The sequence below is a fragment of the Struthio camelus genome, chromosome 7, assembly GCF_040807025.1.
Source record: "Struthio camelus isolate bStrCam1 chromosome 7, bStrCam1.hap1, whole genome shotgun sequence".
Taxonomy (NCBI): domain Eukaryota; kingdom Metazoa; phylum Chordata; class Aves; order Struthioniformes; family Struthionidae; genus Struthio; species Struthio camelus.
This window is the reverse complement of record NC_090948.1, coordinates 44,072,559-44,099,232: the sequence shown is the minus strand read 5'-3', so window position 1 is coordinate 44,099,232 and position 26,674 is coordinate 44,072,559. Positions and strand designations below refer to the sequence as shown.

The following is a 26,674-nucleotide window of genomic DNA, read 5'->3' as shown; positions in this document are numbered from 1 at the left end:
TGGGCTATTGGGATCCACGTCTTCCCCGTCACGCCGCCCCAAAAGGCCCAGCGCTCCAGCAAAACAAACGCACGCACGGGAGATTGTGGTCGCCTCCCACAATGCAGCCAGGGTTGGGCCTCAGGCAGTGAGCCTTGGGCTCAATCCCTCCCCACAGAGGCCCCCCTCATCACTAGGGGATGTGCTGGCCACAGCAGGACCCCTCCGTTCCTCTGCCAGTGACCAACACAGACCGGGGAGGTCCCTGGGTCGCAACAACCAGCGCTGCAGCTGAACAGTTATGGCATGACCTTTGGAGACAGCTGCCCTGGCAGCAGGGACTGACAGGCAACCCTGACTCAGAGCTGTCCTCTTCCTGCTCCTCCAAAGCTCACACGCTGCTAAAGGCAGGGTTTCCGCCCCACCAAGGAAAGAGTCACACCAGTTTGGGGCCTTGGTTTAATTCAAGAGAACAAAACTCGGAGCGTGCTGGCACAGCTGGCAGTCACTGGTACCACTCTTCTGGCGTAGTTCGTACTGGTCCTAGTACTGGGGCTTCCCCCGAGTCCTAAGGAGTGAATAGGGAGGGTTCAGTGTGACGCACAGGGAGAAGGCACAGAAAAAGCGCGTGGTGACCTGGACAAGCATGTGCTGGAGTTTCAGTGCCCTCTGTGAGGCGATACCAACCCTCGTGTGCAAAGCCTATTACTGAGTCAGGCAGGCATGACATGTTGGACTGACCAGGTACTGACCCTCAGGGCAAAGTGCCTCAGTCTTGAGACTCTGGGAGGGAAGGATAGACTCTCTGGTTTGAAAAGGGAGAGCCAAACATCTTCTGCTACCCTGGACTTTCATGTCCCTTCTTTCCATCTCATTCTCTGTGCCCAGCAAACACTCTCTGAATATAGGGGTGTCGGATCCACAGCCCTAGGGCTTGTTCGTGGTGAAGCGTGGCTACAGCAGCAATGACAACTTGTCTTTCTCTCTCTCTGGCTGAGACCCTGCCCCAGCCCTGCGTGCATGCTCCCGTTTGTGCCCACAGCCTCTGCAATTCAGGATGAGTTGCAGGCATTTGCTTGGGGCCTCAGAGAGGCCCCTGGCATCGCGGTCGAACCCAGGTCAATTCCATGCTGCAAGAAGCCAGGGGACGCTGTATCCAGCCCCAGGGCTCTGGGATTTGGATCCCTGACACCTCTGTGGGCCACACCACTTGACAGGCCCTGGCCTTTCCTGTGCCTGGCACGCACTTACTTGGCCTTTGGTCTTCCGCCTCCGCCTTTTTCTCTGTTACAGAACTGAAGAGTGAAGTCGTCGTCTTCTCCTCTGCTCATTTCTTCTAGCAGAGGAGGGGTTCCCTGCTTGCCAGCTGTGCTTCCTGGCAGCCCCTCATTGGTCAGGCATCCTCAGTTGGGAACCAGAGGAAGTCGGCGTCAATATCTGGGAGCATTCCAGGACTCGGCTCAAGCTGAAGCACCAAGAGGACAAAACATTTTGCCTTGCCTCTAGCCTCACTCCAACACACTGGAAATTCAGTGCTAGACAAGCCAGGAACTACAGGACCCGTGCAGCCCCACAGACCGTTTTGCTGCCCTGGCCTCCGACACCCCAGTGACAGCAGCTCCCCTGGGGCAGAAACGCTGCAGCACTAACTGGAGAACCAGGAGAACTGCTTCAACATGCCGCAGGGCTACGTCTGTGTCTGAGCAAGGCTTTGCAGCAGTTGCCCTCCAGCACTTCCCACTCAGTCTGAGATCACTCCAGGCCTCACAAACAAGGGGAAGGAACAGCCCTTCGCGGAGCAGGAGCTCTGCTGTGCCACCTTGCCGGGGGCTCAGCAGGCCAGACCGAGCAACCCAAAGCACCCTTTCTGCCCTCAGGCTTCACCCTCAGCATCAGTGCTCACTGCCACTCTCGCTGCTCTTCCAGCAGTGGTTATCCTAGAAATGTGTACTTAATCACACAGGGTCTTTTCTTGACCCAGGGACCCCGTTCCGCATGTTTCTTGGCCTGTTCCCCACACTGCTAGAAAGCAGCGCCACAGCTTTGACAAAGAAGTTGCCAGCATGGGAAGTACGTTTTCCTTTCCTAGAAGAGTTCTTACTTCATCCACTCTGATCCATTTAACGTTCTTCTTTCTTTCCAGTTCAAGAGCCGCCACATCAATGACAGAATCTCCCAGGCATCTTGCCTCATTTCCCAACTGTTAAGCAAGGGAAGCAAAGAGAATGCATTTAGTTGGAGAGGCCACCAGAGGCAGTACCACTAAGCAGCCTGGAAGGCATCTGCTGACTCCACAGCCATCGTCAGGACATGCAGCCCGAAGTCTTTTTCCAACCAATTGAACATTTAAGGCTGCTTCTCTCCAACCACAGAAAGCCAACAGAAACCCTTTTCTTCTTCTTCCTTTTTGTTCTTTTGTTTTGGTTTTTTTAGAAGACTGTGGAGGAAGTCCTCCCAAACATTAGACTCACAAAACCAGACCTTATTATTAAGAACACTACTACTGACCATGCTCATAGAGGTAGAGTAACAAAAAAGACACACCCCCCCCCCAACCCCCGCCCCAGACTCTGCACTGAAGGCAGCGGTTGCCTAAGTGCACGGAAGGGATGATGAATTCGTGCCCTCCCCACAGCAGATAACCTTTTTTGTCCTGCAGGTTTTACTGGCAGCTTCTGCCTCGTAGTAATGAGCAGGCAAGCAAGCCAAACAACAGTCACACGCCTCGCTGTTTTCTGGCAGCAATGCTCCTATGACTCGGAGACTTGAGCCACCTTTTACACTCAGCTCCTCCACAGGAGGAGAAGACTGTTTGCTCCCAACATTTTACAGTCTTTCCAGTACCTGCGCCCTTTGGAGCTCTTGCCTCTCTCTTCTAGCTTTCAGAGCTGCCGATTCCGATCGCTCTTTCTTACGCTTCTCTTCATGCCGGGAGGCCCAGCGATTGCGTTGGTCCCTTTGCAGGATCAGGTCGTGTATCTCCTGGAGGACCCCAGGAATGCAAGAGCATGCAGAATTCAGCTGGTGGTTTTTCTTCTGGCAGGGGGCGGTATTCTTACTGTAGTTTCTGCCCCTTGCCTGGAGGCTTTCTGTTAGCAGTGCTTTGCTCTAAAGCTCATCACAGCACACCTGAAAAGCCCTTCTCTTCTGACCAATGATCCAAACAACCCACGAACTGAAAAGGACCTCTCCCTTTTCTATCCTGTAAAAGCCTAACAGTTACCTTTTCCACTACAAGTAATGCCTGGCAAAGTGCTCTTCCATGTTTCCTGAGGCCACAGAAGTGAAGAGTTTACTCTAAAAATACCGACTCCCCTGCCCCTCGTAAGGATCCAAAAGCCATACTCCAATGTTAGAATGAACCCACATCAAGGGGGTCTTTTCAGAGTCAATGCTTGCGTAACTGGGCTTCTCTGCAATTAAATGTGACGCAATAATTACACACATCCATACCATGTACCTGTCTGGCTCTCTGATACCCTTCGCAAAGGGGAAGTTTGGTTTTGCGTTTGACTTGAGGTGTTGGTTCCTGCTTGCCTTTCTCTTTCTTCAAGGTGCGCCCTGGGATTGCTGGCAGCAGGCTGAAATACACAGCAGGAAGCGTTGGTATGAGCTCAGCAGTAGCTTGCTCTCCAGTTTGGGCTCACAAGCTCTGCACCAGCTTCTGCAGCAGAAGGCAACTGCGCAGCACAGTTAGGTGTAATCTCTTAATTGTGCTCAAATGAAAACAGAAGAAGAGGGCTAGTCCTGTGCTGTAACACTCAGGCGTGGCGTGACGTTCACAAAGGAAAGGCCAGCATGCCCGGATCTATGCTTTCCCTTGACGTGACAGGACACACCATTCCCCTCAGATAAACACTTGCACCACTCAAGAGCTATCTGAGAGCTTTTGGATCCCTCCCCGCTCTCATGAAAATGTCTATAGACCCTGAACTAGTTTCATCAAACAGAAAGATCCTTTCATATACCTCTGAGGGGAACAAGAAAAAGATCCTGAACTTGTGGAGTCACAACTTGCCTTGAGCTGCCAGAAAGAGCTGTGCCCCGGAAGCAGAGCCAGGAGAGCAATGAAAGCAACACGAGCGTCTCACAAACACCCGCTCTGCATTTGCCATGCAGCAGGAAATCGTGCGTCCTCGTGGCCTGTGGTCATGGCCCTTCAAAGCTGACGCGTCAAAGGACACCTCTCACTCGCACCAGAACAACAGCACAGCCTCACCCTCATCCCTTTTGACAAGAGACTCACCCCACAGAGGGCTTTGCTCTCTGCTCTCTTTCTTCCCTCACTTGCTCTCCGGGGAATTGCTTTTGTACCGCTTTGCCTGGTCCATACTCTGAAAAAGATAGCTTGCTGGGAGGAGATGGTGACCTAAGAAAGTCTCTTTGGGGGCAGTAATTTCACACGAGGGGAGCAGAATCTCCGATCTCTGTAACTGGTCTCAGAGGCGTGACTTTGCTGCGGCCAGCCTGAAGATGCTCGTTTTGAAATTCCCAGTTTTGAAAGGGAAATGAAGCTTTGGCGCAGGCCAGCAGCCGCTTGACAGTCATCGCTAGATCATTTTTCTCCTCCAATTAAAACACAGTAGTTCTGTGGGGAGCTACGGCGTTCTTTTTGCCAGTACTTACAACTGAAGGTAAATTTGTTGTTCACGATGCCAATGGATTTTTCCTTATTATTGTGTGCCTACCACACAAACTCCTAAAGCAGAAGAGCAGCTTGCAACACAGGCTTGGGAATGGCGTGCAGTGAGAAAGCGTCCTTGCCCAGCGTCAGCCGCAACCTGTGGGGCGAGCACCACTCTCAGCTGCAATTGGTGGTGCAAGGCTGTTTGGGGCTCCTGGTCCATAACAAGACACCAGAGATTTGCCATGCTGGGGGAAATAAAGTCACAGGAAGGCCATTAGACCATCCCGTACATCCCATTGTGACCTTGGCTCTACTTCCCTCGAGATACAGACAACAGGAGAACCTACGCAGCTCGGAAAGGAGTCCGCTGTTACGTTACCTTTTGGGACCCTCTGATCACTGAGCTCTTCTCTCTTCACCTTTTTCGCTTGAATAGGCTTTGCACTGTCTTTCACAGCAGGTTTCATGGTTCCTCTCTGGGGCTCAATCTGAAGCTGAAACCTGGAAAGAAGGCGACGGCACCAGGTTGAAGTAGGAACGCGCACATTCCCTCTGCACTTTGCATTAGCGATCTAGTCCCAGAGGTATTTCAGAGGTACTGTCAGGTCCATAGTGTTCCAAAGCAGATGATGCAACACGCTTGCAGATTATTTGAGCAAACTGGGTGGCGCAGTAAAATAAAAGTCCAGCACCTGGAGGGGCATTAGTCTGCCTTCCTGCCGTTGGATACCACCTCTAATCTCTTCTTTGTAGTGTACATGGAGAACGGACGGGTCTCTTTTCCATCGTGAACGCCAGACTTGCCGTCCAGCTCACCCGCAGACCCTCCCTGCCAAATGGCAGTGCCCCTGTAAGGAGTGAACTCCACCCTCTCGGTCGTTAATGGAGTTGCTTTGCAGCAGCTCCTGGGCACATGACAGAGCTCTGCAGAGCCCCGCTACGCAGCAGCTACCCTGAGGTCAAGAAAACACTCCTTCTGCACCCCAGGTCTGTAGCCCGGAAGGAGGCAGTCGGGAGACATTCTACTCCCTCGAGACTCACAGGACACAGGAAAAGGGCACCAAGGGAGGACTTGAATGGATTTGCTCTTTGATCCACTTTCTAAGAGCTGCTTTCCAGGTAAAACGCAACCCACAGGAAATACCAGAATTGATTTTCACGTCTTTTTTCCAATCTCAGCCCTACAGAAAGAGAATGAACGTTGGCGGAAAGTGTTGCTCTTCCATGTTGCTCCTTGTAAAGGCACACATAGTCCAAAGTAAGGAAAAGCATGCATGGGATGCAGGCACTTGAAAGAGTTAGTCTCAGGTAACTTTGTGAGTAGAGAAGCTCTTGCAAGTCAGCCGGGGGCTGCGGAGCCAAACCTACTCACTGTGGAAAGATGATGACGCGGCCACAACGTGTCTGAGAAGCAGCAGTCTCGGTGCCCAACAGCAAAGAGTCCCTCATCCCTGGCATCTGCAGCAGGGACAGAGACAAGTGAGAGGACGCCAAGGAAATGACTGCCTCGCCCACAAAGGCAGCAACCCTCTCTTCTGCTCACACTACGAGCTGGCTCTCAGACAACTCTCAGAAATTTTGCTTTCACTCCCAGTACTCCTCGCTTATAGAGAAGAGAAGTGGCACAGAAAAGTGAGATCAGCTAATAATGCTGCCGGGCTTCTACGAGGGCAAGAAGCACCAGGCTCCGTCCACGAGACCAGCTCTTTCCTGGCGGAAAGGATCAGGCAGGAGCTTTCACATGGACACACAGAAATAGTGTGTGCCACTTGCATTGAACCTGCTGGATTCCCTGCCCCACAGTCCCAGATGGGACCAAAGTGGAAGCAGCGTCAAAAAGCAGTGGGACCCCCCCGTGCTCTGAACGTCAAGGGACACCTTAGCGGGGAGAGGGGGCAGGCAAGTAGGTAGGCAGTACCGGGGACACCTGCCCCGTTCTTGCCCTATTTCCCAAAGGATTCAAGGTTGGGAGGCCAGGCTAGAGGGATCTTTGCCTGCACCCAGCACAGCTCTTCTGAGGTTCCTCTGTGTTGCCAAGACACTGAATGTGAGCCAAGGACACCACAGAGCGCTGGCCTTGCTGCAGACCGCGTCTAGCTCTAGCACCCAGGCAGGCTGTGGCAGGCCAGCAGAAATCCGCTCACTCGTCCTGTGAGAGAACTCCCACATGACTAGAAGCAGCACTGGGAAATGAAACACTTACTTACACTGAGAAGAGCTTTTGGCAGCTTATCAGGCCCATTCAGCCTTTTCAGAAGATCCTTGTAAAATCTCATGTTCACATCTTTCCCCTGGATGATGAGCATGCCAATGTCCTTCAAAACAAAGGCAACGTTCTCGCCTTTCTCCACGTAGTGACAGAAAAGATGCACGGTCTCTTGTATGCAAACCTTCACTGTCCTCTTTGAAGCCATGACGTCCAAGGCTAAGTCAGCATACTTCAGTGGCTCAATTAGTTTCTGGTCTAGCAAGCAACAACAACAGGCAAAAGAACTCACAGGAGATGGACCGTTCAAGAAACTGAAGCCAAGCTTCAGGTGCCCCCAGGCCCCCAGGCAATACCCAGCTTCGGAGCTGTCCTCTTGCAGCCTCTGGCAGATTTCAGACACAAGCTGATTTCCTGCCTTCTGGGAATAAGTTCAAAGCACCATGCACGCTGATGTGCCACACGTGCAGCAGGGACAGAGGAAGAAAGAATCCTAGCTGGCTGCTCTAAACACAAGAGCGGATTTCAGCACAAGCTGGGGACCATGGCCCAGGCCCCATGGCAAGGGGGAGGTGGCTAGGCCGTTGCAGCTGTGCCCCCGCTCTGTGCCCCCTGGGCTCAAAGAGACTCAGCTGTGCCACGTCAGAGGGGTGTCATGAAGAAGGAAAGCACAAGGACTGCACAACACATCTTAGGGTTATTCTGGTCATCGCCCCACAGACCCTCAGAAATGCAGCAGCAGCAGATGCCTGAGCGTTTGGTGCCAGAGTCCTGTCCCTGGGCGGTGCCAGACTGTCCTTCCCAACAAAGAGACGACGGGGTCAAGCCAGGGGAACAGATCACTCCAAACGCGGCCCCGAGCTCTCAGTGCCCCCGCCCACCAGCAATGATGTCACACTGCAGCCACCCTGCTGACAGCACTGGCCAGAAATTATGATAAACACGGTCATCGAACAACCTGCTGTTTCCATTTCTGCCTCAAGCTTGACTACAGAGGACTTAACCCACCTTCAATGGGAACAAGGCTGTAAGAGTAAGCAGGAACCCTGGCATTTGCTTTGACAAGGGCTGCTGCAGCTTAAATGCAGAGCGCCCGCTGATTAGAATAACCAGCGCCTCTCCCACCCCCCCCCCCCCCCCCAAAACACCAGGGATGTGGCCAGGCGTCAAGCAGGCCAAAGACAAAGAGTCTCATGTTAGGCAGGATTATGATCGGAGGAGTATTAAAAGACGAAGGCAGAAAGGGCCCATTTTAGAAAGTGCTACTTGGTTGGTTGTTTAGGGCGAGCTGATGCTGTTCTTGGGACCTTTTGAAGAAATCCTCATGACTTCTAAACAGCACTTGAGCGCACAGCCCCACTATGGCACAAAGGGAAGGAAAGGTTTTCATCTGTCCCCTTACCAAAATCATATGCTTTATCATCTGCGAGGCCGTGAGCTTCTGCAGTAGTTTTCGCAAGATGAAACCTGGGTCTCCAAACAGTCAAAAGGGCATTCTCTCCACTATCTACTTGCTCTCGAACGACATCAAATGTCCCCAGTCTGGGAATTTTGACACCCTGCAAGCAAAAGAGAAGCCAAAGGAGCAATAGTGAGAGATCTGTAGAGGGGAACATTAACTTAGGATTCGTCGGAGCACAGTGACAGGGCTTTGCGACCGGGCCACTCGCGAGGGGCAAGTCGGGCACTTCAGCAAGCTTTGGAGAAGACCTAGAGATTCCAGGTTTTTTCTCCTTACTCTTCTCTCTCAAAGGAAGATTTGATGAAGTAAAAGCCGAGCAAGCTTCCCCAGCTGGATAAGATCCAAGGGATTGCCAGCAATCAAACGACCCTGGAGAATGTCCCAGCGTCCTGTTTGGTCTTTGCACTCTAGCCGTGTCCAGCGCTTTCTCACGTGGGGCTATGCTCGATAGTTTACCCCTCTGGACAGAGGAGCTGCAGTGTCCTTCCGGGGTGGGGTTTCTGCTTTCAGAGAAGGCGCAGAATAATCGGCACGGGGTGCCAGGATGCCTGAAATCCTCGGGTTTGACAGGAGGAACAGCACACAAGACCCACCTTGCTCAGCAGCAGCTGCCGTATAATGTAGTCAGACACACAGCCCCAGACGGTAAGGACCTCTGGAAGGCAAGCGAAAGACACGTCATGCTCTAAGTCAACAGGCTCACAATCATTCTGCAGCTTCCACTACGTGGAGGAGGAAGGAGACAAGAAGCGCGGGTGCAATCACCTCTTTCCTCCTGCCCGCCAAAAAACACAGCCGTGACAGGCACTAGCAAGTTTAGGCTTTCACTTCAGACTGTGCCCTTCACTTGGGTACCAGGAGAGGTCAGAGCTGAAGCGGAGCCATCAGACATGTGATGGACAAGGGCATCCTGCCGTCTGACATCCACAGCGGGAAGGTGCCTCCGAGCTCAAAGCCAGTCCTGCCAATGTGGAGCCACAAGAACAGCCAGCAGTGGTTGGGCTCCCACACAAGAAGCCAAGTAGAGCCACGGGAAACTCAAAAGTCTCATGCCTAACAAACACATGCATTGCCAGCAGTCTCTCCAGAGCCCAGCCAGAGCTGCACAACACCTCAGCCTTCTCCAGCCAGGACTCCTTTCCGCTCCCTGGGGAAACTTGGCAATGGATCTCCATCCTAGTGAGAGGACGGTGCTGTGCCCACAGGAGTCCGAAGCATCTCCCCAGTGCCCCTCCTGCAGGGGCCATTTCCCTCTTATCAGCTCCTTGCACAGAGACTCTGTACGCCCGCCTGAGCAGCTCCAACTCCTCCACCCAGCCGCAAGCTCAGGGTGGACTATCACCACTGCGAGGCAAGCAACAGCCCTCAAGGCCAGCCACTTCTGCTTGGTGCTGCCCCAGGAAGGCAAGGCCAGAGCCGGGAACAGGACCCTAGAGCCCTGGATGGCAAACTGGCACCTCAGCCCTAAGGGACAGTCACGACTCCCCGTGCAACCCCCAGTCTGTTCTTATCACCACCCCAAGAGGTTTCCACCGCTTCCCACAACTAGTCTTTGAGTTCCTTGACAGCCCTCAAGAAAGAGCTCCTGAAGGCCTCACCTCTCATGCTGAGTGTGGGAAATGTGGGCATGTGCTGTGTCCTGTGGCAAAGGTTGCAGAAGTCCATCTCTGTTTCCCCCGTCCTGTGGCTCAGCACACGCAGTGAGAAGGAGACCAGGAGAATGTTTCTCTTCAGTCTCCTCCTCCTGTTCTTCACTTCACCACGCAGCCTCCAGCGCGATCCCACAACCTCCCCTCGCTTTCTCCTTTGCGCGGCAAAGCAGCTCCTCCAAAGCAGAGCAGTGGTGAAGAGCAGCCTCCAGCACCTGGGCTCACCCCAGCCTCGCAGGGATGTGTGGGGAGAGGCCCGATGGAGCAAGGGAGAGGGCAGCTCTCGCTGTCAGGCCAGGTGTTGCACTGTAAGCCCAGACCGTCTCACAGAGGAGCTGCAGGGACCGCCACGCCCTCGACCCTGCCAGGTGTTGCCCAACAATGGGCAGGGCAGCTGCCCTGGGCATTTTAGGGAGCCGACCCCACCCCACTGCCCCCTCCCCAGGGGGGCCACGGAGCAGGAGCAGGGAGCACAAGGAGCTTTTCTGGGGCTGGAGTTCACTCTGGTGCACGGATCCTTGTCTTAGCCCCAAGCATGGGGCCACTGGGCTACGACTGCTGCGGGGGGCGGGCGGGGCAGGGACACCACTGCATTGCACATGCCTCTAGCATTACAGGAGAAGACCATAGGATAACGCAGGTTGGAAGGGCCCTCAGGCGGTCTCTAGTCACACCTCCTGCTGCAAGCTATGGGGTCAGACCGAGCTGCTCAGGGCTTTATTCAGTCCGGTACTGGAAACCTCCAAGGATGCAGACTGCACAACTTCTCTGGGCAACCAGGCCCACTGCTTGACTGTCCCATGGTGAAAAAGCTTTCCTCATATCCAGTCAGAACCTCTCCCCTTTCAACTTTTCTTCACTGCCTCTCGTCCACCCACTATGCACCACCAAGAGCCTGGCTCTCTCTTCTCAGCAACCTCCCTGGGGCATTGGAGGGCTGCTGCGAAGGCCTCCCTGCAGAGGACGCCTTCTCTTCTCCAGGCTGAACAAGACCAGCTCCTTCAGTCTCTCCCGGACCATTTGGGGGCTGGCTGCTGAACTCGCTACAGATTCCTGACGTCTCTCTTGCATTGCGGGGCCCCAAACTGGACACCGTACCAACGAGGGCTGCGTAGCGGGGCATACTCACTTCTCCCCGTTTACTGGCCCTGCTCCTGGTCACACAGACCAGGGTGCTGTGGGCCTCCTCTGCTGCCAGGGCTCACTGCACACTCCCGTGCAGCTTGCTGCCCACCAAGTCCCCAGAGCTGCTCCCCAGCCAGTCAGGCCCCAGCCTGCATCGCTGCAAGGGGATCTTCCTTCCCACGGGCAGGACTTGGCATTTCTCCTTGCTGCACTGCACAAGGATCCTGTCAGCCCATTCCTCCAGCCTGACTAGGTGCCTCTGGATGGCAGCCCTGCCCTCGCACATGCTGACCCACCCCCGGCAATTTGGTGTTGTCTGCAAACCTGAGCAGAGGGTGCTCTGTTGCCTCCTCTGGCTTCATGGGAAAGGTGTTACACAGGGCAGATGCCAGGGCAGGGCCCTGCCATGCTCCACTTGGCTAAACAGGTGGAGACACCAGGCAGAGTACGACCCATTGACCAGCGTGCTCGGAGCCCCATCACGCACTCAGCTTTTGACCCATTTATGAAAATACCAAGAAAGGGGTTTGGACAACAAACGCTCCCCTCTGGAATTCTCTAAAGGGCAATACGAGCAAAGAGGAGGTGCCAAACTGCTTCACTGAGAGGAGGTGTCATGTAGGAGAGTGGTTTGATAGTAGGAAAGCCTGCCCACAGCAGCCTGGTTTCATCTCGCAGGCTCGGCAGTGCAGCTGACGGCAAAGATTTTTCCTTCTTCCAGGATGAAGTTTGTGGAGCAGACCCAAGGGGACAGCTAGTCATTAAACCCAACTCCAAGAACAGTTATTGCCTTTGTTTTGGTGACCTTGCGAAAAAGCCTCAGGAGCAAAATCCCTGTTTGCCAGGGTAGCCGAGGGCTGTTGTCCCCAGATTCTGGCCCCCAGACTTAGTCTTCACATGGATCCCAGTGACAGACATGGTGTTGATGTCACAGTGGAGGATGCGATGACACGGGTCACAAGGGCCAGGATATAAAGGCCTGCTGGTCTCTGGCTGGCACTGGGTTGCACCTCTGAGCAACCTGGTGAGGTGAGTGGAGGCAGGCGTCCGTCAGAGGGATGGCTTGAGGAGGGGTATGGATCAGGGGGGCCTGCGTGGGAGGGAAAGGTCAGCGGGGGAGACAATCCGCCTTCTCGAGTGACCTGTAGAGCTCAAGGGCTGTCAGCCTCCGGTGCCCGCTTGTGCTGCTTGTCCCCCAGGGTCGGCAGAGCAGCCTCTGGAGGGGAAAGCCCAGCCCAGCTGAGGCAGGGACTTTTCAGAGCTCTCGGGACCGATCGGCACTGTGGATTCCGCCATGAAGCGGAAGGCCCGCAAGTCCAGGGAGGATGGTGAGAACAAAGTATCCCAGCAGCTCCCAGAAACCAGAGGCCAGGCAAAGGCGTTGTGGGGGGTGGGGGGTGGGGGATGGCTTTTGTGTGGAGCTGCGAGAGAGGCAATGGGATGCAGGAAGTCCTGAGGCGCCCCATTGCAGGGCCCATCTTGTCCTCAGCAAGGGAGGCTTGTAGTGTGGGGAAGGAAGTGTAGGGAGGGAGGGCTGTGTGGGGAGGGCAGGGGTTGCCCAGAGGTCGCTGTGCTCCAGGAGGCCGGGGAGGCAAGGGGAAGGCAAGGGCAGGGAGAGAGCGGGAGCCTGTGAGGCTGGGGGAGCTTGGAGGGGCCGTGCTTTGGGCTAGAGCACAGCATGGTCTGGGAGAGGTGGGGGCTGGAATTGACACATTGCTGGGATTTCTGCGGGAGCGGGATGTGCATGGGAGCGGACAGGGACAGGTGTGAAGGCCAAGCCCCATACCCTGCGGGGAGGCGCTCTGACTCCCGAGACCCAGCGACAACCTTGCCCCGGCTGTCTGCCACCTCGTGCCCATCACAGCCCCGGGTGCCTGTCGTGACACACAACCCAACAATGCCCCCTTCCTCTCCAAGGCCCCAAAGGGCCCTTCCAACAGCTCTAGGCCTGGTGCAGCCCATGCCCCAGCAGAGAGAGGATGTGCTCTTGGGGGAATCCCTCAGGGAGACTTTCCTTGGCCCCTCGAGAGGTGCTCAGTGCTGGTGGTGTTTGCTTGCTCCTTCCCTCCCTGCCTCCAGAGTGTGTGCTGTGTCGCCGTGCGCACTCTGACCCGGATGACTACGGGCAGATGTACCGGGAGGACGGCCTCTGCGCACATGAGTTTTGCCTGGTGAGTTCCCCTGGGGCTGCCCACAGCTTTGCCCTGGCACCCCAAGGGCCATGCGTTCACATGAGGCTCGGCCCTCTCCATGCCTTTGTGCTTCCGGTTCAGGGTGAGGTCTAAGGCGAGGCCTACTGCAGCTCGCCCAGCCCCAGCGGAGATGAACACTGCCTTGCCTGGCCCTGCTGTCTCTCAAGGCTCGGGACAATCCATCAAGAATGGTGCCTGTCTTACTGACCTGATGAGCTCCTGCACTTTTCTGTCTTCCAGTATCCCGCCAAGGGCCTTTTCCAGAGAGGCACCGACGGAGAGGGATTCTACCGGTTCCTCCCTGGAGACATCAGGCGGGTAGTGAAGAGGGCAGCTCGGAAGGTGAGGAGCTAGCAGAGAGCGAGGGCTGTGCTGCGGTGACAGGTCCCCCTCATGGCCTTCCCTAGCCAGTCCCAGGAGGTCAAGGGTGCAGCTTGCACTAGTGTCCCAAGTGCTCCTGCATGTGCTCCAGCGAAATCAGAAACGTTAGCCTGCATGTGCAGCTGCCTGCCTTGAGCCAGCCAGGCCCAGAGATCCCTGCTCCCTTCCTGAGGGGCAGGGCAGGTTTTGAGGTCCCTGACCGTGTCACTGATGGGGAGTGGGGGGGGGCTGCTGTGTTCTTTGCAGTCCTGCTGTGTCTGTAGAAGGAAGAGGGCCACCGTTGTGTGCCAGCAGAAGCGGTGTGCCCGCAAGTTCCACTTCCCCTGCGGGTCCGAACGGGGCTGCATCTCGCAGTTCTTTGGGGAGTACAGGTAAGGGCTGCCGTTGCTCGGGCTGGAGCCTGCCGTGCCTAAATTCCCGTCCTGCTGCCAGCACTGGCCAAGCCCTGTCAGAACCGGTGGGCTCTGTCTTGGTCTCAGCCCCCTGGGGGGATTCAGGCTGACAAATTCAGCTTGCCCTGAATGCCTAAGGGCTGACAGCTGGCAAAGACCGGGCTCTGTCAGGGCCTCCACCCTGCAGGCAAAGCCCCCAGCTTGGCATGAGTGCCCCAGGGCCTCTCAAGGCAGGGTGGAGCCCAGGCCTCAGCCAGCACACGCCGAGCCCTTTTGGGTGGGGAGCATGCTGGGAGGAAAGGGACGGGAAAAGGGACTTTTGCTCAGTGCCCTGCGGAGGGGAAAAGGGACTTTACAGCCAAGGTGAGCCTCATCCAGAGACACGGAAGGACTCTCGCAGTTCCTCCACGCTCACCTCTTCCGCCTTCACCCAGGTCGTTTTGCTGGGAGCATCGCCCAGAGCAGAGAGTGGAGACGCACCAGGATGGGGACACCACGTGCATCATCTGCATGGAGCCCGTGGAGGACAGGACCTCCTACAGCACCATGGTGTGCCCCGTCTGCAAGCACGCCTGGTTCCACCGTGGCTGCATCCAGGTAGGAGAGCCTTCCCTCACCCGCCTCTCCGGGCTGTCTGCTCTGCGCAAGACACAGCTGAAGGCACCCAAAGGTGATGTTGCTGTGACTGTGGAGACGGCTCGTGATCATGCAAAGCTTCTCCTGAGGCATGTCCACCCAGAGGCCAAAGGAAGGCAGCCTGGGCGCTCTCCTCCCACCTTTCTTGGCATGGGAACATATGTGCAGGGCCCACTCTGGGGGCATGAGGAGGGTGGAGCCCCTCTCCCCCTCATCCCCCCAGCCTCATGGCCTTCTGCAGAGGTTCCCCTCAGCAGACCTCCCTGGATGTTCTCAGTCCTCTGAGGGGCTCGGGGCCCAGCAGCCTGCCTGCTCCTCTGCTCCTGTGCCTGGGGCCTGTGGCCCAGAGCTGAAGGGAATCCCAGGGCCTCTTACTCCCTTGTTGCCCAGCTGTGCCAAATCCTCCACAGTAGGCCTTCTGCCTTCCCTTCTCATTCACTCCAGCCCAGATTGCAGGGCCCACCAGGGTATTATCTCCTCCCTTAGGCTTAGGGACGGGAGGTGCCCAGCAGCAGTGTCCTGTTCAGGCTGGTTGTGTCTCCTCTGCAGGGACAGGCTCTCCGGGCTGGCTTCAGCAACTTCAGGTGCCCTCAGTGCAAAGACGGGGACCGTTTCCTAACAGAGCTGTTGCGCTTGGGCATCCGAATCCCCATCAGGTAGGTCCCTTTCTCCCTTCCGCCATGCCTGGGAGAGAGAGGAATGCCCAGGGAGCTGTGCCAGGCCAGCCCACAGTCCTGCAGGCAGGCTGTGTTTCCAGCAAGAGCAGCTGCCTGCAGGAGAGGCAGATTCAGGCCTGCCTGCAAGGGTGCCCCAGCCCCAGCCCCAGCCCCAGCCCCAGCCCCAGGAGTGGGACTTGCAAGAAGGCAACTGGGGTCAGCTTCTCGCCCGCAAAGCTCTTCTCAGGCAAGCTGCTCAGGCAGTTGAGAGCAGAGGGCAGAGATCAGGTTCCCATTTTGCAGCCAGACAACGTTAGGCGTGGAGTGGGCACAGAACGAAGACCTAGTGCGTTAGTCTTGTCCCCTGCTTCACTGAGGTGATGAAAAGGAGGAGGTTCAGAAGACCAGGAACATCCTGGACCTGACCAGGGGTGCTGGGGGTGGGCAGGCTCATGTCCTTTCCTTCCTTCTGCTGCAGAAGGCTGGCTTGGGAGCAGGAGGAGGAGGAGGAGACCTTTGAAGAGCTATACGAAACGTATAGCCGCTGCGATGCCAGCCAGTGCCTTTACCGGGGAGGCAGGGAGCAGGCAGAAGAGGAGGGGTAAGTCTGTGCAGGAGCAGTTTCGCAGCCTCCTCAGAGCAGTGTGGCCAGATGTCTGAAGGGCTTGCAGAAAGGTGGAGGGACCGCCTCCAAGGGCTGGGGGGTGAGGGAGCAGGACAGACCTCGCCCATGGGGATGCTGAGCTTCCAGAGGAGGGACGCTCCTGTTAACACTGTTGGCACCAAGGGCTCCCCCAAGGTGTGGAGGATGCTGCTGGGCTCTGCCCAGGCTCTTTGAGCTCAGCAAGAACTTGGGCAGCCAGGCCACTTGACAGCCAGGTGAGGCCAGGCCAGGAAGCTCTGTGGGCGCTGCCTCTCTCCAGCCACGCTGTCCTTGGTTGCCTTCCGGGCATCGCTCCCTGCTGGGGCTTCCATAGTTTCCATGGGCAGCAGCCTGTTTGCTTCCCCAGCCCATGGCAACTGCTGCTGTGCTCCTCGTGCGCTGCCAGCGGGACCCACCGCCGATGCTCTGCCATGGGGCATACCACGGGCCTGTGGGAGTGTGACGGCTGTGCTGGCCGCAGCACTGGTAAGAGGCCGAGGCCCTGGGTGCCAGGGCTAGAGGCGGATGCCAGGCAGGCCCTGGCAGGGGGTGGTCAGGGTGGGGGTGGCACAGCCTCTGCGCCCCGGTGAGAGTTGGGGGGGGCACTGCTCTGACACCAAGAGGGGTGGGGTGGATCTGCTGACCTTTCTGCCTCCCCTTACAGCATCCAGCGCGCAGTCGGAGCTGGTCTGCCCTGGCACCAGCCAGGCAGCGTTGGCATCCTCCCAGGGCTCCCCGGATGCTGGGGGCAGCAGCTCAGTGCTATCCCGGCGAGACAGGAGAGCAGGCCACTCCAGGTTCCTGCACCGGCCCCTAAATCCCTACAGCCGGCCCTGAGGACCGCTGGCCATGGCACTGACACCCAGCCCCTGGCAGGGGGAGTCGATGGGAACACCTCGGGGCTGGCTGTGCAGGAGCTGCTTGCATGCTACAGCCCTGCTGCACTGCCTACCCTGAGAGGGACGCTGCCTTCCCAGTGACAGGGCACCACGCTGTGCCAGCAAGGGGAGACTTGGAGACCACCCCGTGCTCTCGAGCCTCCCCCAGGCTCATCCAAGGGCATGCAGCCGGGCAATAAAGTCAGCCGCTAAAGAAAAGGACGCTCTGCGAGGGGCTGTGTGGATTGTCCTGTGCTCTGATAATGGCCTCGTTCCTGCTTAGCCTTTCTGTTGGGGGTCTGGTTTGGGGGTTGGGAGCTGCGGGCCTCTGCTCTCTTTGACCGTTGCTGCCAGGAGCTTCCCGAGAGCTTTCTGGCTAAGGCCAGGCTTTGGCGAGGCGCTCCTCTATGTGCCTGTGGCCTTGCTGTCTCTCAGGAGGCGGCGTGGGCTGAGCCAGTGTGGGCTGAGCCAGAGGGCAGGCAAAGCAGACTGTGGGAGCCAAAGCCAGGGGAGCCTTGGGCTTCCCTTGGATGACGAGAGGAGGGCAGCTTGCAGGTGCGCGGGCGGCTGCGCAAGGCCCTGGCAGCTGGGCGAGGAGCCAGGCTTGGGGGAGGCCCTGCTGGGGCAGTAGCCCCAGGCTTGGTCAGTAGGCCAGAGAAAAGGCACGGGCAGAGACGTCTCCTCAGAAGTCTCTTGACTGTCAGGGAGGACAAGTTTGGCTTTGCTGCCGACGACTGCCTTTCCCATCCTTCGACCTGCTGCCCAATGCAGGGCTGCAGGTGGAGGCCTCTGAAATTCAGGCTGTGCTGGCCACAGCTGCTTTGGTGGGTCCTGCTGGGGCTCCAGCACATCTGCCCACTCCTTGCTGCTCACAGGTCGCATCCTCCAGCTCCCTTGGCATGGGGCCAGCTGCAGGACTTGGCTTTTCCCTCTGCTGAGACAGTATGCACCCCAGGAAGAAGGGCCCCTTCTGTATGCACCCCAGGAAGAAAGGCTCAGAAACATACTCACACAAGTAACCTGTCCTCCACTGGCGGACACACAACTGACAGCTTCTGGAGCTCCCCTAGGACATGGGGCTTTAAATTCAACAGGCATTGGTCACTCTAGAGGAAAGCGGCGGCTGTCTTGCAGCAGAAGCACCCAACGAGTACCTCAGGAAAGCAAGGTCGGAAAGGCCGACAACAAGAGCAAGGGAAAGGAGGGCGAAAAAGGCGACAACAGGCATGTGGCCTTGAGCAATGCAAGGCCTATAGGAGCCTTCGCCAATGGAACTCTTCCAGATGGGCTTCTTCGCTTTAATGAGTAAGTCGCCAGCATGAGCTTTGAGCAACTTCACACATTTCCAAGGAAGAATGCTAGTGCTGTCTCTTCTCACCTGGAGCTGGGCATGCTTTCACATGAAGCATCTGGCCCGAGGGACCCTGCGCCACGCCGCCACGCCGGAACAGCCGGAGGGAGTGGCGACTGCTAGTAGTGGGGGACTCCCTGCTGCAGGGGGGACAGAGGCACCCACCTGCCGACCTGACCTCCTGGGCAGAGAGGCTTGCTGGGACGGGGGAGGGGCTCAGGTCTAGGATGGTGCGGAGAGACTGCCAAAGCTTGTCCGCTCCTCTGACTATGCCCCACCCCCGCCCCAGCTGCTCCTCCATGTGGGCACCAACCACACTGCCAGGGGCAACTTGGAACCTATCAAAGGTGACCGCAGAGCTCGGCGGACAGCTGGCAGGACTACGAGGGCCCAGGCGCTTTTCTCCTTGGTCCTGCCAGCGAGGGCGAAGGATGTGCCGCGGAGTAGACGGATGCTGCAAGTCAGCAGTTGGCTGCGCAGCTGGTGTGGGCAACAGGGTTTTGCCTTCTGTGACCAAGGGACCCTGTTTGAAGAACAACATCTGCTCGGGAGAGGTGGGATTCCCCCCCCGCACCCGCCCTCGCTAAGCGAGGCACAGGCGTCTTTGCCAACAGGCTGGCCAACCTTGTAAGGAGGGCTTTAAACTGCTCTTGAGGAAGGACAGACCAGGATGGCCGGGGGGGAGGAGGAGGGGGGTCGTCCTTTCTGTGACAGGGCGGCTGGAATGGGTCCTTACCCAGAGCTTACGGGTAAGGATCGAAGGGCAGACTAACATGGGTGACACTGTTGTGGGTGTTTGCTACAGGCCACCTGATGAGGAAGGAGAAGTGGATGAGGCCTTCTACGGACAGCTGGAAGTAGCCTCACAGTCACAGGCCTTGGGCCTCACGAGGACTTGAACCACCCCGACAGCTGCTGGCGGGCCACCTTAGCAAGGCACCAGCAATCCGAGGGGCTAGGAAGGGCTCCGCCCCCTCTGGAGTTTAATCTGGTGGGAGATGTCAAGGACAACAAGGACAGCTTCTTTAACGAAATCAGTCGCAAAAGGAAGAGTAGGGCAAAAGCGGGCCCGCTGCGGAATGGGGCAGGGGCCCTGCTTGTTCAGGGTACCAGAAAGGCAGAGCTACGGAATGCCTTCCTTGGGGCGTCCTGAGTTTGTTAGGCTCGCGTCCTGCGAGAGTAACTCTCTGAGGCTCTGCCTAGGAGGAAGGCGAGAGATTGCCTCTTTTGTGGGAGACAGGAGTTGGATGCAAAGAGCTTCCCCGTGGCTCTGCAGATCCCCCTGCCTTTCCTCCGTTTTGGCAGTGCCACTTCTTGTGCAAAGGTGAAAGCACTGAGTAAATAGGAACGCGCGCCGCCTGAACAGGGGCTTGAACCCTGGACCCTCAGATTAAAAGTCTGATGCTCTCCCAGCTGAGCTACCCAGGCTCCCTGAGGGGAAAAACAGAGCCCAGCTCCAGAGCGCAGCCCTAATTAGCAGACCAAGGGCTTTCTAAGAAGGTCTACGGAGAGAGAGAGAGAGAGAGAGGCAACTCCTGAGATCAGCAATTCATTAACACCTTGCCGGACCGACTGGGTTAACATTGCCCTTTGGCACTTTTGTTCCGAAGCACCTGCTTGCCGCCAGGCTGGGCGTGAGCCCTGCAGTCTCAGGAGGAGTTTGCTCGCACTCAGCAGTGCACGACAAGAAGTAGGAATGCTGTGGCTCTTTCAAGGCGAAACCCTGGGCTGCTCGGCTGTTAACAAACCACTAATCCCGATGCCAGCCCTGGGGGTGGTGGGGGGGGGGTCTCTTGCCGCTTTCCTCTGCTCCCATACCAGGTCCAGGGAGACCGGGTGCCTCCTGAGCCCCTCCTGGTGCCTGCAGTGATGCTGCTGCGGCCCTGCAGCACCACCATCTGTGCGTGCTGTAGCGCCTTTTCAGTGGGGCAGGCAACACAAGCAGGCCCTCCTTCACACACAGCTCACCCAGGACAGGTAGCTCCCAGGTCTCTCCACAGCCCTGAGCATCTCCACCCTGGGCAGCACCATGGCAGAGACTCAGGCACCTCTGTATCAACTGTCTGCCCTGGGGCAGGGATCACCCCCACCCCCTCCTCCCCCGGCCCAGGGCCTCCTGCTTCGGAGTGGGCAGGCTGGGTCACTGGGCTGGTGCAGGCTTTGGCAGCACACAGCTCTCTCAGGAATAGCACCTCTCCGTTCTGGAGGGGATCTCTCTGAATGCGTTGCACACGGAGGAGTGACTAGGACGACAAATAAAAGTAAACGAAAAATTGCACTCTCTTGAGGATACACAGAGAAGAACGAGCAGCTCAGGAAGACAGAGAAATCCCAAAGCAGCCAATGAGCAGCATTTGGTCGCCCAGGCATGAGGGCAGGTGGCCCAGCTGGGGCCAGGTGCAGGGCAAGGGGCTCCCATTTCCCCAGGCCCCCTCCCGTCCCCAGGGAGCAGTAGCGGCAGGGCTGCGGGCCCTGCCCCTGCTGCCCGCCAACATCGCGCATGCGGGCGCTTTGGCCCCAAATGCACAAACGACACCGCTAACGAAGGAAGCAGGACGAGCAGGAAGCACTCAGGCAAAGGCTCAAGACAAATCAGTAAGGAAGGACACAAGCCGTAAGTCGGGAGAAGAGAGGACCCACGCAGAAGGGAACAAAACACAAGCACGATTCATATCAGACAACTGACCAGTCAGCCCTTGTCAGCAGCGCTCCCCACCTGGTCCTCTTCCCCATGCTCATCTCATCCCACAGTGCTTCCCCGCTCACCCAATAACCCAATAATTTACTTTCCGGGCGAGCAAGTGGAAGATTTGTGCTGAGAGGCCACAAAAGCCACAAGAACTTTGTGTCAGCCAAGGCAACAGCGAGACAGGCGTCACCTGTGCAAGGCGTCAGGCAACGCACAGCCTTTGTGCACAGAAAACTTCATACGGCAGTGCTGGGACCCTGGTATCTTGTCATGCCTTCAGTGAAAACATCGATTGCCAGGCAACGCCTCAGGCTGCAAGAGCAGCAGCACAGCTGGGACCACTAACAAGCAGGGGAAACAAACCAGGTGCCAAAAGTTCTTGGCAAAAGCAGATCCAGGAAGACAGGCAACCCCAGGAAACAAAAAGACAGCCCCCCCCCTTCCCTCCCCATGAATAAAATGGATTTTTTTGTTGCCCTCTTGATCTAACACAATGCGAGTAGAAGAATATCGCTTTGCGGGGAGGTGAAGCCCAACAAGATCGCTGGGGAAACACGAGCACCTTGGCTGTTGAATTGCTGCACCACACAGATGCACACCTTCTGCTCTCACCGCCTGAAAGCTCCCTCCCTGTCCTCAGAACAGCCCGTCCCTGACATCCAAACCCAGCAATGAGAGAAGGAACCCATTAGGATCGTTACAGCACACAGCAGATTTTCCACAGATGAAAGCAGTGTTTTTCAAATCTAACCTGCCTACAATTATTTGGTCCCTCTTCAACCTTTGCTTCTACCCTCCCAAAAGTAAACGTGATAATCGGCAAACATTGCTACGACCAAGGGCATGATGGCAGTGTCAGGGCCTGAGGGCAGCAACGGGCCCTGATGGCCCTGCCCAGCCTCCCCTGGGCCCTGCAGTTCTGCCCAGGACCCCAGACCCGGGGCCCCATTTCGGCCCAGCCGGGGGCCGTCAGTCCCTGCCCAGCAATGTTGTAGCAGTGCCCGTCTCCAGCTCCGGCACAGCCCCGCCCCTGCCTGGCCGCAGGCTCCGCTGACCCAGACCCTCCCCTCCCCCAAGCTGTGGGCTGACCTTCTGGTCTGGCCTAGGCCTGTCCCTGTCCCCACGGAGGTGCCCCGTGTCCAGGGCTGAGGCTGTCCCCACTGCCCCGCTAAGCCCCAGGCAGCTGCCAGCCCAGTCCACTCCCTGACAGACATGATATTGAACGCTCAAGCAAGAGCTTTAATTTCTGAAGGTCTCCCTTCCTGCACTTTGTGAGGCCCCTCTCGGGTTATCCGACAGTGCTCTGTCTAGAAGTCAACACTGTGGGCAAGTGCCGGGGGCCTCGGGCAATCCTGAGCACCATTTTCTTCCAGAGCCCCAGGCCACTGCACTCTGTCTGGCTGTGCTTTTTGCCTCCTTTCAGCGGAGGGTGAGTCAAGAACAGGAGGAGTTGGTCGTTACGGGTGGAGCTGCGCTTATGCTGGAAAGCTCTCTGCTCACAATAGGAAAGGACCCGTGGCTTCTAGTTCAGCCGCTGCGCCCGCTAATTCCCTTTGCTGCTGCTGCTAGTGGGCCACGTTCCGCCTCAAGGAAGCTTGTGAAATGAGCCCCTTTAATGAAGGCGGGATGAAAACAGGTGGGCCTCAAAGCACAGGCAGCTCCTGCACAGCCAGCCCCGAGGTGTTCCCATCGACTCCCCCTGCCAGGGGCTGGGTGTCAGTGCCATGGCCAGTGGTCAAGGCCACAGCGCCACAGCAGTCGTTGGCACCAAAGCCAAACTTGTCCTCCCTGACAGTCAAGAGACTTCTGAGGAGACGTCTCTGCCCGTTTGCCACCCTGCTGACCAAGCCTGGGGCTACTGCCCCAGCAGGGCCTCCCCCAAGCCTGGCTCCTCGCCCAGCTGCCAGGGCCTTGCGCAGCCGCCCGCGCACCTGCAAGCTGCCCTCCTCTCGTCATCCAAGGGAAGCCCAAGGCTCCCCTGGCTTTGGCTCCCACAGTCTGCTTTGCCTGCCCTCTGGCTCAGCCCACACTGGCTCAGCCCACGCCGCCTCCTGAGAGACAGCAAGGCCACAGGCACATAGAGGAGCGCCTCGCCAAAGCCTGGCCTTAGCCAGAAAGCTCTCGGGAAGCTCCTGGCAGCAACGGTCAAAGAGAGCAGAGGCCCGCAGCTCCCAACCCCCAAACCAGACCCCCAACAGAAAGGCTAAGCAGGAACGAGGCCATTATCAGAGCACAGGACAATCCACACAGCCCCTCGCAGAGCGTCCTTTTCTTTAGCGGCTGACTTTATTGCCCGGCTGCATGCCCTTGGATGAGCCTGGGGGAGGCTCGAGAGCACGGGGTGGTCTCCAAGTCTCCCCTTGCTGGCACAGCGTGGTGCCCTGTCACTGGGAAGGCAGCGTCCCTCTCAGGGTAGGCAGTGCAGCAGGGCTGTAGCATGCAAGCAGCTCCTGCACAGCCAGCCCCGAGGTGTTCCCATCGACTCCCCCTGCCAGGGGCTGGGTGTCAGTGCCATGGCCAGCGGTCCTCAGGGCCGGCTGTAGGGATTTAGGGGCCGGTGCAGGAACCTGGAGTGGCCTGCTCTCCTGTCTCGCCGGGATAGCACTGAGCTGCTGCCCCCAGCATCCGGGGAGCCCTGGGAGGATGCCAACGCTGCCTGGCTGGTGCCAGGGCAGACCAGCTCCGACTGCGCGCTGGATGCTGTAAGGGGAGGCAGAAAGGTCAGCAGATCCACCCCACCCCTCTTGGTGTCAGAGCAGTGCCCCCCCCAACTCTCACCGGGGCGCAGAGGCTGTGCCACCCCCACCCTGACCACCCCCTGCCAGGGCCTGCCTGGCATCCGCCTCTAGCCCTGGCACCCAGGGCCTCGGCCTCTTACCAGTGCTGCGGCCAGCACAGCCGTCACACTCCCACAGGCCCGTGGTATGCCCCATGGCAGAGCATCGGCGGTGGGTCCCGCTGGCAGCGCACGAGGAGCACAGCAGCAGTTGCCATGGGCTGGGGAAGCAAACAGGCTGCTGCCCATGGAAACTATGGAAGCCCCAGCAGGGAGCGATGCCCGGAAGGCAACCAAGGACAGCGTGGCTGGAGAGAGGCAGCGCCCACAGAGCTTCCTGGCCTGGCCTCACCTGGCTGTCAAGTGGCCTGGCTGCCCAAGTTCTTGCTGAGCTCAAAGAGCCTGGGCAGAGCCCAGCAGCATCCTCCACACCTTGGGGGAGCCCTTGGTGCCAACAGTGTTAACAGGAGCGTCCCTCCTCTGGAAGCTCAGCATCCCCATGGGCGAGGTCTGTCCTGCTCCCTCACCCCCCAGCCCTTGGAGGCGGTCCCTCCACCTTTCTGCAAGCCCTTCAGACATCTGGCCACACTGCTCTGAGGAGGCTGCGAAACTGCTCCTGCACAGACTTACCCCTCCTCTTCTGCCTGCTCCCTGCCTCCCCGGTAAAGGCACTGGCTGGCATCGCAGCGGCTATACGTTTCGTATAGCTCTTCAAAGGTCTCCTCCTCCTCCTCCTGCTCCCAAGCCAGCCTTCTGCAGCAGAAGGAAGGAAAGGACATGAGCCTGCCCACCCCCAGCACCCCTGGTCAGGTCCAGGATGTTCCTGGTCTTCTGAACCTCCTCCTTTTCATCACCTCAGTGAAGCAGGGGACAAGACTAACGCACTAGGTCTTCGTTCTGTGCCCACTCCACGCCTAACGTTGTCTGGCTGCAAAATGGGAACCTGATCTCTGCCCTCTGCTCTCAACTGCCTGAGCAGCTTGCCTGAGAAGAGCTTTGCGGGCGAGAAGCTGACCCCAGTTGCCTTCTTGCAAGTCCCACTCCTGGGGCTGGGGCTGGGGCTGGGGCTGGGGCTGGGGCACCCTTGCAGGCAGGCCTGAATCCGCCTCTCCTGCAGGCAGCTGCTCTTGCTGGAAACACAGCCTGCCTGCAGGACTGTGGGCTGGCCTGGCACAGCTCCCTGGGCATTCCTCTCTCTCCCAGGCATGGCGGAAGGGAGAAAGGGACCTACCTGATGGGGATTCGGATGCCCAAGCGCAACAGCTCTGTTAGGAAACGGTCCCCGTCTTTGCACTGAGGGCACCTGAAGTTGCTGAAGCCAGCCCGGAGAGCCTGTCCCTGCAGAGGAGACACAACCAGCCTGAACAGGACACTGCTGCTGGGCACCTCCCGTCCCTAAGCCTAAGGGAGGAGATAATACCCTGGTGGGCCCTGCAATCTGGGCTGGAGTGAATGAGAAGGGAAGGCAGAAGGCCTACTGTGGAGGATTTGGCACAGCTGGGCAACAAGGGAGTAAGAGGCCCTGGGATTCCCTTCAGCTCTGGGCCACAGGCCCCAGGCACAGGAGCAGAGGAGCAGGCAGGCTGCTGGGCCCCGAGCCCCTCAGAGGACTGAGAACATCCAGGGAGGTCTGCTGAGGGGAACCTCTGCAGAAGGCCATGAGGCTGGGGGGATGAGGGGGAGAGGGGCTCCACCCTCCTCATGCCCCCAGAGTGGGCCCTGCACATATGTTCCCATGCCAAGAAAGGTGGGAGGAGAGCGCCCAGGCTGCCTTCCTTTGGCCTCTGGGTGGACATGCCTCAGGAGAAGCTTTGCATGATCACGAGCCGTCTCCACAGTCACAGCAACATCACCTTTGGGTGCCTTCAGCTGTGTCTTGCGCAGAGCAGACAGCCCGGAGAGGCGGGTGAGGGAAGGCTCTCCTACCTGGATGCAGCCACGGTGGAACCAGGCGTGCTTGCAGACGGGGCACACCATGGTGCTGTAGGAGGTCCTGTCCTCCACGGGCTCCATGCAGATGATGCACGTGGTGTCCCCATCCTGGTGCGTCTCCACTCTCTGCTCTGGGCGATGCTCCCAGCAAAACGACCTGGGTGAAGGTGGAAGAGGTGAGCGTGGAGGAACTGCGAGAGTCCTTCCGTGTCTCTGGATGAGGCTCACCTTGGCTGTAAAGTCCCTTTTCCCCTCCGCAGGGCACTGAGCAAAAGTCCCTTTTCCCGTCCCTTTCCTCCCAGCATGCTCCCCACCCAAAAGGGCTCGGCGTGTGCTGGCTGAGGCCTGGGCTCCACCCTGCCTTGAGAGGCCCTGGGGCACTCATGCCAAGCTGGGGGCTTTGCCTGCAGGGTGGAGGCCCTGACAGAGCCCGGTCTTTGCCAGCTGTCAGCCCTTAGGCATTCAGGGCAAGCTGAATTTGTCAGCCTGAATCCCCCCAGGGGGCTGAGACCAAGACAGAGCCCACCGGTTCTGACAGGGCTTGGCCAGTGCTGGCAGCAGGACGGGAATTTAGGCACGGCAGGCTCCAGCCCGAGCAACGGCAGCCCTTACCTGTGGCCCTCTTCCTTCTACAGACACAGCAGGACTGCAAAGAGCACAGCAGCCCCCCCCACTGTTGGAAGGGCCCTTTGGGGCCTTGGAGAGGAAGGGGGCATTGTTGGGTTGTGTGACACAACAGGCACCCAGGGCTGTGATGGGCATGAGGTAGCAGAGCTCCTCCAACCTCGGAGGCTCCCGCTCTCTCCCTGCCCTTGCCTTCCCCTTGCCTCCCTGGCCTCCTGGAGCACAGTGACCTCTGGGCAACCCCTGCCCTCCCCACACAGCCCTCCCTCCCTACACTTCCTTCCCCACACTACAAGCCTCCCTTGCTGAGGACAAGATGGGCCCTGCAATGGGGCGCCTCAGGACTTCCTGCATCCCATTGCCTCTCTCACAGCTCCACACAAAAGCCATCCCCCACCCCCCACCCCCCACAACGCCTTTGCCTGGCCTCTGGTTTCTGGGAGCTGCTGGGATACTTTGTTCTCACCATCCTCCCT

General features: G+C 58.0%; 2 protein-coding genes and 1 non-coding gene across 4 annotated transcripts; 1 reads left to right on the top strand and 2 right to left on the bottom strand.

Annotated features, from left to right (window-relative positions):
• Positions 1 to 12,342: 12,342 nt before the first annotated feature.
• LOC138067878 (PHD finger protein 7-like) lies at positions 12,343 to 17,033 on the top strand. The gene is made up of 8 exons (XM_068951187.1): positions 12,343 to 12,376; positions 13,128 to 13,219; positions 13,481 to 13,582; positions 13,868 to 13,992; positions 14,448 to 14,610; positions 15,199 to 15,305; positions 15,784 to 15,906; positions 16,613 to 17,033. Exons 1-8 carry the CDS (start codon positions 12,343 to 12,345, stop codon positions 16,926 to 16,928), a joined length of 1,062 nt encoding a protein of 353 aa, XP_068807288.1. The 3' UTR covers positions 16,929 to 17,033.
• Positions 17,034 to 19,532: 2,499 nt separating this feature from the next.
• On the bottom strand, positions 19,533 to 19,605 carry TRNAK-UUU (transfer RNA lysine (anticodon UUU)). Its single transcript has one exon. It is a non-coding gene; the product is annotated as a tRNA-Lys (tRNA).
• Positions 19,606 to 23,145: 3,540 nt separating this feature from the next.
• LOC138067901 (PHD finger protein 7-like) lies at positions 23,146 to 25,736 on the bottom strand. Of its 2 annotated transcripts, XM_068951236.1 has the most exons (5): positions 25,569 to 25,736; positions 24,874 to 24,980; positions 24,273 to 24,395; positions 23,745 to 23,863; positions 23,146 to 23,566 (listed from the first exon to the last, which is right to left on the bottom strand). In XM_068951236.1, the coding sequence occupies exons 1-5, from the start codon at positions 25,653 to 25,655 to the stop codon at positions 23,394 to 23,396; spliced, it is 609 nt and encodes a 202-aa protein (XP_068807337.1). In that variant the 5' UTR covers positions 25,656 to 25,736; the 3' UTR covers positions 23,146 to 23,393. The 2 variants fall into 2 exon arrangements, with proteins under 2 accessions (XP_068807337.1, XP_068807336.1); XM_068951235.1 differs by lacking the exon at positions 23,745 to 23,863.
• Between the last annotated feature and the right edge of the window lie 938 nt (positions 25,737 to 26,674).

What these genes read in the sequence shown, in the direction of transcription:
- LOC138067878 (XM_068951187.1), top strand. Translation starts at nt 12,343, where the DNA reads ATGAAGCGGAAGGCCCGCAAGTCCAGGGAGGATG. An exon ending in CCGCAAGTCCAGGGAGGATG is followed by an intron (nt 12,377 to 13,127) that starts GTGAGAACAAAG and finishes CCCTGCCTCCAG; the next exon opens with AGTGTGTGCTGTGTCGCCGT. An exon ending in GCGCACATGAGTTTTGCCTG is followed by an intron (nt 13,220 to 13,480) that starts GTGAGTTCCCCT and finishes TCTGTCTTCCAG; the next exon opens with TATCCCGCCAAGGGCCTTTT.
- LOC138067901 (XM_068951235.1), bottom strand. Translation starts at nt 25,655, where the DNA reads ATGGAGCCCGTGGAGGACAGGACCTCCTACAGCACCATGGTGTGCCCC. An exon ending in TCCACCGTGGCTGCATCCAG is followed by an intron (nt 24,981 to 25,568) that starts GTAGGAGAGCCT and finishes TCTCCTCTGCAG; the next exon opens with GGACAGGCTCTCCGGGCTGG. An exon ending in GGCATCCGAATCCCCATCAG is followed by an intron (nt 24,396 to 24,873) that starts GTAGGTCCCTTT and finishes CTTCTGCTGCAG; the next exon opens with AAGGCTGGCTTGGGAGCAGG.